This window comes from Emys orbicularis, chromosome 13 (assembly GCF_028017835.1).
Source record: "Emys orbicularis isolate rEmyOrb1 chromosome 13, rEmyOrb1.hap1, whole genome shotgun sequence".
Lineage (NCBI taxonomy): Eukaryota > Metazoa > Chordata > Testudines > Emydidae > Emys > Emys orbicularis.
Window position 1 is genome coordinate 11442818 of NC_088695.1, and position 9021 is coordinate 11451838.

General features: G+C 47.4%; 1 protein-coding gene across 1 annotated transcript; it reads right to left on the reverse strand.

Annotated features, from left to right (window-relative positions):
- Positions 1–1761: 1761 nt before the first annotated feature.
- On the reverse strand, positions 1762–4589 carry LOC135887412 (zinc finger protein OZF-like). The gene is made up of 3 exons (XM_065415180.1): positions 4515–4589; positions 3803–3916; positions 1762–3491 (listed from the first exon to the last, which is right to left on the reverse strand). Exons 1-3 carry the CDS (start codon positions 4546–4548, stop codon positions 2143–2145), a joined length of 1497 nt encoding a protein of 498 aa, XP_065271252.1. The 5' UTR covers positions 4549–4589; the 3' UTR covers positions 1762–2142.
- Positions 4590–9021: the final 4432 nt, after the last annotated feature.

Here is a 9021-nt window from a genome sequence, read left to right on the forward strand (position 1 = left end):
TACTTCAGCAAAAGATCATTTGTCTTTTGAAGTCCTCAGGAAATCTGAGCTAGCTTCTCTCAAACTCATTTAATATCAAAATATGTGACAGAACCGCCATCAGGAAAGAGAGAGAAACCTGCAATGAAGGGTGGACTACAAACCACTTTCCCGTTCATGAAGTGAAATGCCAGAGAATCTTAAGACTCAAAATCTAGAGAACAAATTTACCCATTTCCTTCTGAAGAGGCCAAACCTTCTTTACTCAGCACCGCTGCATTACCTGGCTGTGTTACTGGCAAAAGTTATAGCATCACTGTAATAAAAGAAGAAAGATTAAAAAGTAGGGCTGTTGATTAACTGCCATTAACTCACACGATTAACTCAAACAAATTAATCGTGATAAAAAATTGTGATTAACTATCGTTTTAATCGCACTGTTAAAAATAGAATATCTATTGACATTTATTAAATATTTTTGGATATTTTTCTACATTTCCAAATATGTCAATTTCAGTTACAAAGCAAAATACAAAGTGTTCACTTTATATTATTATTTTTATTACAAATATTTCCACTGTAAAAATGATAAAAGAAATAGTATTTTCCAGTTCACCTCATACAAGGACCGTACTGCGATCTCTTTATCACGAAAGTGCAACTTACAAATGTAGATTTTTTGTTATTACATAACTGCACTGAAAAACAAAACAATGTACAACTTTAGAGCTGACAAGTCCACTCAGTCCTACTTCTTGTTCAGGCAATCACTTAGAGAAACAAGTTTATTTACGTTTACGGGAGATAATGCTGCCCACTTCTTATTTACCATGTCACCTGAAAGTGAGAACAGATGTTTACAACAGGGTGAGCTGTGGGAGATCCCCCACCTCCAGAGGACTGGGGAGCTCTGGGGGATTTCTTCCCCTAGGCTGGGGAGCTGTGGGGGTTACACTGCTGCCTGCAAGGGCTAGGAAGCACCAGGGATCCTCCACATCCGGGGGGAATGGAGAGCTCTGGGGCTCCTCCACACTGGCAGTGACCTCCATTGGTGGTGGTTTGCGATGGTCGAATTAAACTTTCCCCACAGGCCAGGCATTTATGAAGTTGTGACGTGGGTCCCAGGGGGGCACACAGAGATTGCCCAAATAGGGCAAACTGCAAAGAATGGGACAACAATCCCCCAAACTAGTGGCTATTCCAATACTTAGATTCTCCAAGCCAGCAACAAAACAGCTTCTACAATACCTTATTGGCTACACAGAGGCCAAAGCACAGCTCCCTTAGAGCAACCCAGCCTTGGGCTCCCTCCCAGACAGCCCAGTTAAACATGATGGGGATTGCTGAAAATCTTATTCATCACATTAAAAAGTTCCACCAATTCCAAAGGATCCAATACATTATCCACCAAGTTAAGGAATACTTCAGTTCTGACCCAAATACACGCTTTACAGCCAATTCTTATTAACTCAACTAAGATGTATTAAAAGAAGAAAAGAGAGAGTGTGTTGGTTAAAAGATCATTATACATACAGAGAGGCATAGAGTCCTTAGGTCTGTTTCACTGTAGAGATGATGCTTTAGAATTGCAAAGAGTCCTTTACAGAAACATTTCATCACGTTCTAGTCCAATGTCCAAATTTCAATGTCAGGGTGGTCCAGATGGGACTGGAGATCTCCGTCTTCCAACTCACACTCCCTCTCCCCCCCAAAAAAAACACTTAAGCAGATAAGAGAAGAAAGGATCATTTTTGCAGCGTCTCGACAGCACACAGTCCTTGGCTGAACAATACGCTTTTGAAGTAACCTTCTAGTTCCTAAACATCACTGGTAATTAATTACATGGATTAACATGAGGTGATTCTCCATAAAGCAGTTCATAGACAGTTTACCATAAACTTTCAGGAGACAAACAATGACATCATTACAACCAAGTTTTATCTAAATGTTAATATTCCCTTTTGATCTCTGAATTCACAGAATAGAGCCCTTCTAATAAACCATTTATTTCCATTGTTAACCTCTAACAAGATACAGCCAAGCAAAGACTACTACAGTTACCATCTTCTTCCATGTCTTTAACAATGCACATTTACCTTTCAAAGCTCTAGTTTATCTAACGAGGACACACTTTCTAACGTGTCTCTGAAGGTTGAATCTACGTCAATTACATGCAATTTCCTGAACACTTTCTGTCCCTGCATCAGAGAAGTTTAGAAGTGAAATTTCCACACGGTCTAAACACTTGTGAGGTCTCTCTCCTGTGTGGATTCTCTGATGTTTAAGAAGGCGTGACCTCCATATGAAACCTTTTCCACAGAATAAACACTTGTGGGGTCTCTCTCCTGTGTGGATTCTCTGATGTATAAGAAGGTCTGACCTCCGTATGAAACTTTTTCCACATTCCATGCACTTCTGGGGTCTCTCTCCTGTGTGGATTGCCTGATGTTTAACAAGGTCTGACCTCCGTATGAATCTTTTCCCACAATCTAAACATTTATGGGGTCTCTCTCCTGTGTGGAATACCTGATGTTTAACAAGGTCTGACCTCCATACGAACCTTTTTCCACATTCCATGCACTTATGGGGTCCCTCTCCTCTGTGTAATGCCTGATGTTTAAAAAGAACTGACCTCCGTTTGAAACTTTTCCCACAGTCCAAGCACTTGTGAGGTCTCTCTCCTGTGTGGATTCTCTGATGTTGAATAAGATCTGACTTCTGTATGAAACTTTTACCACAGTCCAAGCACTTGTGAGGTCTCTCTCCTGTGTGGATTCTTTGATGTTGAATAAGGTCTGACCGCCGTATGAAACTTTTCCCACAGTCCAAGCACTTATGGGGTCTCTCTCCTGTGTGGATTGCCTGATGATTAAAAAGGTCTGATCTCTGTATGAAACTTTTCCCACAGTTGAAACACTTATGGGGTCTATCTCCTGTGTGGATTGCCTGATGTTTAAGAAGGTCAGACCTCTGTATGAAACTTTTCCCACAGTTGAAGCACTTATGTGGTCTCTCTCCTGTGTGGCTTAGCTGATGTCTAATTAGTTCTGACTTCCAAAGGAAACACTTCCCACACTGCAGGCATTGATAGGGTTTCTCTCCTGTGTGGCTTCTCCCATGGTTATTCAGGTCTGAGCAATTATTGAAACTTTGTCCAAGGTCCAAGCATTGAAGGGGTTTCTCTCCAGTATGGATTGTCTGATGTGATCTCAGAATGAATCCTTTCTCAAAACCAAGACATTTACAGCATTTGTCTTCCTTGGAATTTGTCTGCTGGGTTGTGGGATCCTTTTCTCCTCCCCCATATTTAAGAGATTCATCCAATTTCTTCCTTATGTGGTTTCCCTGCAGCTTTTCTGACCTGTGCCAATTTCCACAGGTTTCTCCCTGTTCCCAGTATTGGGAAAAATTCCCTTCAGCTCTTCCCACAAAGGTCCCCTGTGGTTGCACTTTCCCAGCAACTTCCTGATAATGATTCCCCTTCTCGTTCTCACTCCCTCGCTCAGCACCTGCTGGGAGAGAGAGACGATCCAGACAGGAGTCATTGTGCCGGAGAGAAAGAGGAATAGCACCGAGGGAAAACCCAACACAAAGACTGAGCAATTGGATTGTGCCTCCACATCCCACCCAAACACTCAAAGGGAAGGAGAGATGGGAAGGAAACTCTTGCAGCCAATAGAATGGGTGGAAAGCCGTGAGTGATATCTGCTGACTACTGTGCTACCCTGGGTGAGATGAGGAAGAACTAAGGGCATTTACTGACACCATATTTTTGGGATTCTCAACTTTTTCCTTCATTCCCCATTTCTGTGTCAGTCCTCACCTGTGCGGGCACATCTCAGGCTCTCTCTTTCCTCGCAGGCCCGGAAATCCAGCATCCACGGCTCTTCCCCTCGTTCCAGGCGGGAGATCAGCTCAGGTTTGGGAATGGGGAATCCTGGGGGGGAAAATCAGACAGATCAGGGTGCATGGAGGATTGAGAGAGCATCTGTCATAAAGAACATTCTGTGAGTGGAACGTGTCCCTGTGCTCTGCTGGGGAACGTGGAACCCAAGAGAACGGGAACATGGTCGCTGAGCCCTCTTGGGAGAGGCAGACGTCTGGGGAGGTGAGAGGAATTTTTACACCCTCACTAGGAGTTCCCAGGATCTGCACAGCCTAGGAGTCTTGCTGACACACACACAGCTCTGGCGTTAAACCCCTGCCTATTTCTAAGCCTTCCCAATGGCTAGAGCTATTCCCAAGAAGGGAGGTAAATAAGGATTGTGTGTGTGAATGGGAATCAATACAAAAACGACAATGAATGAATTCTGCCCCTTTCAAAGCAGGAGGGGTGGGGATGAGCTAACATGTCCATTAAGTTTTGACACCATGTCTCACTGGAGAGGGCACGGAGATGCAAGTCTCTCTCACACGGCAGCTGTGCATTACGCAAAACATTTTCCTCTGATCTAACTGATGAGGGAAGAACCTGACCAGAGTCAGACATGAAGACTCCATGGCTTCTAATAACTGAGGGGATGTGAATCCCTTACCCAGCGAGGTCACTGTCTCGTAGTTCTCCTGCATGACATCCCTGTAGAGGGCTCTCTGAGCGGGGTCCAGCAGAGCCCCCTGCCCCTGGGTGAAATACACAGCCACCTCCTCAAAGGTCACCGGCATCTGAAACAACAAGAGTCCCCCACTCAGCACCTGCTGCCCCAGCTCCAATCCCACTAGTCACAGGGAAAGGAAAAAAACCTCAAAGCTCTGGAAGGGCTAGAGTAAGAAAATCAGACCCCTACTGTTCAGAGCAGCCAGGAGGCTTCAGGGGGTGGGGAGAAGGTGAGAGCTCCTTGTCCGTCCCCCCCCCCCACCGCCAGCACACAGAGCAGGGCACAGTCTTCTCATTTCCCACACGCCTGCCAGCCACAGGCTGATCCAGGAAGCAGAGCTCTGAGTCGGGGACAGGGACAGGAATCTCAACAGCTTCCCTTCATATTTCCCAGCAGCCACTGGCCAGTGGGTTCAGGCTCCAGTCCTGTGCAGGGGGTTGTGTCCTGTTTTCAAAATGGGCGCATGTCCCTCTCCCCCACTGCTGCCAATGGTCCTACTCAGAAAATCAGCAGGTTTATCACACCGTCTCCTCCCTGCTTCTCCCTCCCCCTGCCCAGCAGCTCCCTGAAAATCCCCTACCTGAGCTGGCTCCATCACAGCCATTTCCCTTACGTGTCTACTGGAAGACGGGACGATCTGGAGAGAAATGTGGACGTGATTCTTCAGCCTGTCGGGGCGAGAAGGACTATGGGGGATGTTACAGACGGGGCTGGAGTCCATGTCACATCCTGAGTCCTCCCAGGCTCTTTAGACCCTCCCAGTAACAGCATCTCTGAGCAAAACACTAGGAAAAGAGCAGAATCAAAGGGGCCACTTTGGGGGATTGCCCCAATTTGCAGTGTAAGCCCCTCTCCCTTAGCAATAGCTGGAGCCCTCTAGTGGCAACACCTGAAGAATGAGCTGCCCTGGACTCCCCCGGCAGCCCCCAGGGACAGGCAGGCAGAGGCTGATCCCATTGGCCCATCTGCATCACCCCCTGCCAGAGCCAGCAGTGACTCTGGTGTGGCTGAGATCTAAAACCTGCCTGGAAATCAGACCAAGACCTAGGGCAGCCCTGTACACTCAAGAATCAGAGCCCCCAAAATCATGAATTTGTCTCTTTTAAAAAAAATCCAATGTAAGCTGGGAGCAGTGTGTGTGTGTGTGTGTGTGTGTGTGTGTGTGTGTGTGTGTGTGCGTGCGCGGGAAGGGAGGTGGTTGCATGTGGATATCTGCCTTGTAACTAGGCACTGTCAGGGAAATGTGACTTGGACAGACAGCATTGTCTGTTACCCTTGTCATAAATGGGGATGGTCATATCGGTGACTCTGTGACTGCGATGCTCAGAAAGGTGTGAGGCACAGTCTGGCAGGTGCACTGTCACGTCGTGTCTCAGCACACGTGCAGAGTGCGGGGTTGATCTTGCTCCAAAGCATCCAGAAGTAGAGAGGGACAGTTACCAGACATGCTCTGTATTTGTTTACAAAGCTGTATCAGAGGTTTTCATTGGGCACATACCACCGGGTCCGCCACTCCCTCTTTACTCACCTGAGAGCTGAGGCAATCAGAGCTTGGAGGGGAGATAGGTGTTTAGGAGTCACAGTCTCCATCCTCTGGAACGGCTCTGAATGAAGCCCGGCAGGACTCTGGTGCAGTGTCTCCTCCTCAGGGCACACACTCACCAGGGCAAGAGATCAAAGGAGTCTTTATAGTTCACTCCCATGGGACAAGAGTGCCGCCACTTGGGTCTGTGTTCCTTATAAAGGGGGTCAAAGAGCAGCCAGGCCAATGCTCTCCGTGCGCACAACAGGATCTACCATGACACTATCCGGCCATCGCTCTCCTGCTCATGAGGGATGTCCTGTCCTTTGCAGGAGAGAGAAGAGGAGCAAGATCACCTTACATTTCCACCTCAACCCATCTACTGAAATTTTGTCAGGCCAAAGCTGTGAAATATCGTAATGGCATTTCTACACAAGGCAACACTCAGGGAAGATGAGATGAGCGCCCTACTGTTTCGCTCCTTCTCTTTGTACTTGAAACATTGAATGTGCGTTACACCTGGACTATACAAAACTTAAAAATGTTCAAGAACTGATCAAAGACCTGACGATTTAGTGTCGGGGGGAAGGTCTCCTGCACTTGTCTGGCTGTCCTGAGTGCCAAAGTCAAAATTAAGGCCACCTTACTTCTGAATGAGAGTGTCCACACAGGGGTTTAAAGCTCTGGAATTCATGTGGATTAACTTCACACCTTTAACATCAGACCACGCAGACAAGCCCTGAAGAAGTAAAGGGAAGGGAATAAGAGAAATTGGTGAGGGGGTCTGGGGGAGGCCACTAGTCGCATATTTAAAAATATCTAGGTGCCTTGAGGAGAGGCGAACAGGGGAGGCTAACAGAGGGAGTTTGCCTGGAGAGAGCCCACTGAGGCTTTCACGTTGCGGGCTTCTCTGTGTAGTTACTGGAACAGCTGAGGAAGCTCTTAGAAGGAAGGATATATGGAAGGTGAGTGCTCAGCTGTTGTAACCTGCACAGGTTGTGCCATGTTTGTCTTTCTTCCACAGGACAGAAGCAACTTTGTCTGTACAAAGTGTAGGCTGGTCTCCATATTGGAAGAGAAGGTTCGAGGTCTGGAGAAACAAGTATCGACCCTGCGTTGCATAAGAGAAAATGAAGATTTCCTGGGCAGATGTCAGGATTTGCTTCTATGGGCACAACATTCTGAAGAATCAGAACAGTCTGGGCAGCGGGAACAGAGGGACGGTGAAGAACTTTGGCAGCATGTCACCTCCAGAAGAAGAAAGAGGAGCGTCCATATACCGGCAATGGAGATACAGGTGAGCAACCGTTTTCATGTCCTCTCCACAGGTACTAATGCAGAGAGTGGACTAGATTATACATCTGAGGGAAGGGAGCAGAAGGAGACTCCACCGATTGGAAGGCATGAGATGCACTGTGCTAGGGATGGGAGTTAAAATAAATAAATATATGGAGATATACCTATCTCATAGAACTGGAAGGGACCCCGAAAAGTCATTGAGTCCAGCCCCCTGCCTTCACTAGCAGAACCAAGTACTGATTTTTGCCCCAGATCCCTAGGTAGCCCCCTCAAAGAATGAACTCACAACCCTGGGTTTAGCAGGCCAATGCTCAAACCACTGACCTATCCCTCCTCCCAAGAGAATGAGGCAGGTGGTGGTGGTTGGAGACTCCCTCCTCAGGGGGACTGAGTCATCTATCTGCCACCCCGACCGGGAAAAACAAGAGGTCTGATGCTTTCCTGGAGCTAGGATTCACGATGTGATCGAGAGACTGCCGAGACTCATCAAGCCCTCGGATCGCTACCCCTTTCTGCTTCTCCACGTGGTCACCAATGATACTGCCAAGAATGACCTTGAGTGGATCACTGCAGACTATATGGCTCTGGGAAGAAGGATAAAGGAGTTTGAGGCGCAAGTGGTGTTCTCGTCCATCCTCCCTGTGCAAGGAAAAGGCCTAGGTAGAGACCGTTGAATCGTGGAAGTCAATGAATGGCTACGCAGGTGGTGTCGGAGAGAAGGCTTTGGATTCTTTGACCATGGGATGGTGTTCCAAGAAGGAGGAGTGCTAGACAGAGACAGGCTCCACCTAACAAAGAGAGGGAAGAGCATCTTCGCAAGCAGGCTGGCTAACCTAGTGAGGAGGGCTTTAAACTAGGTTCACCGGGGGAAGAAGACCAAAGCCCTGAGGTAAGTGGGGAAATGGGATACTGGGAGGAAGCATGAAAAGGAGAGCGCAAGAGGGGAGGACTCCTGTCTCATACTGGGAAAGTGGGACGATCAGTGAGTTATCTTAAGTGCCTATACACAAATGCAAGAAGCCTGGGAAACAAAGATGGAGAACTGGAAGTCCTGGCACAGTCAAGGAACTATGATGTGATTGGAATAACAGAGACTTGGTGGGATAACTCACATGACTGGAGTACTATCATGGATGGATATAAACTGTTCAGGAAGGACAGGCAGGGCAGAAAAGGTGGAGTTGAATTCTATGTAAGAGAGCAGTATGACTGCTCAGAGCTCCCGTAAGAAACTGCAGAAAAACCTGAGAGTCTCTGAATTAAGTTTAGAAGTGTGAGAAACAAGGGTGAGGTCGTGGTCGGAGTCTGCTATAGACCACCAGACCAGGGGGATGAGGTGGACGAGGCTTTCTTCTGGCAACTAACAGAAGTTACTAGATCCCAGGCCCTGGTTCTCATGGGAGACTTTAATCACCCTGATATCTGCTGGGAGAGCAATACAGCGGTGCACAGACAATCCAGGAAGTTTTTGGAAAGTGTAGGGGACAATTTCCTGGTGCAAGTGCTGGAGGAACCAACTAGGGGCAGAGCTCTTCTTGACCTGCTGCTCACAAACAGGGAAGAATTAGTAGGGGAAGGAAAAGTGGATGGGAACCTGGGAGGCAGTGACCATGAGATGGTCGAGTT

Excerpts from the sequence above, each read along its gene's own strand:
- LOC135887412 (XM_065415180.1), bottom strand. The coding sequence starts at position 4,548 with ATGCAGGAGAACTACGAGACAGTGACCTCGCTGG. Across the intron at positions 3,917-4,514 it reads CGAGACAGTGACCTCGCTGG|GATTCCCCATTCCCAAACCT; the intron begins GTAAGGGATTCA and ends TTTCCCCCCCAG. Across the intron at positions 3,492-3,802 it reads CCTGAGATGTGCCCGCACAG|CAGGTGCTGAGCGAGGGAGT; the intron begins GTGAGGACTGAC and ends TCTCTCTCCCAG.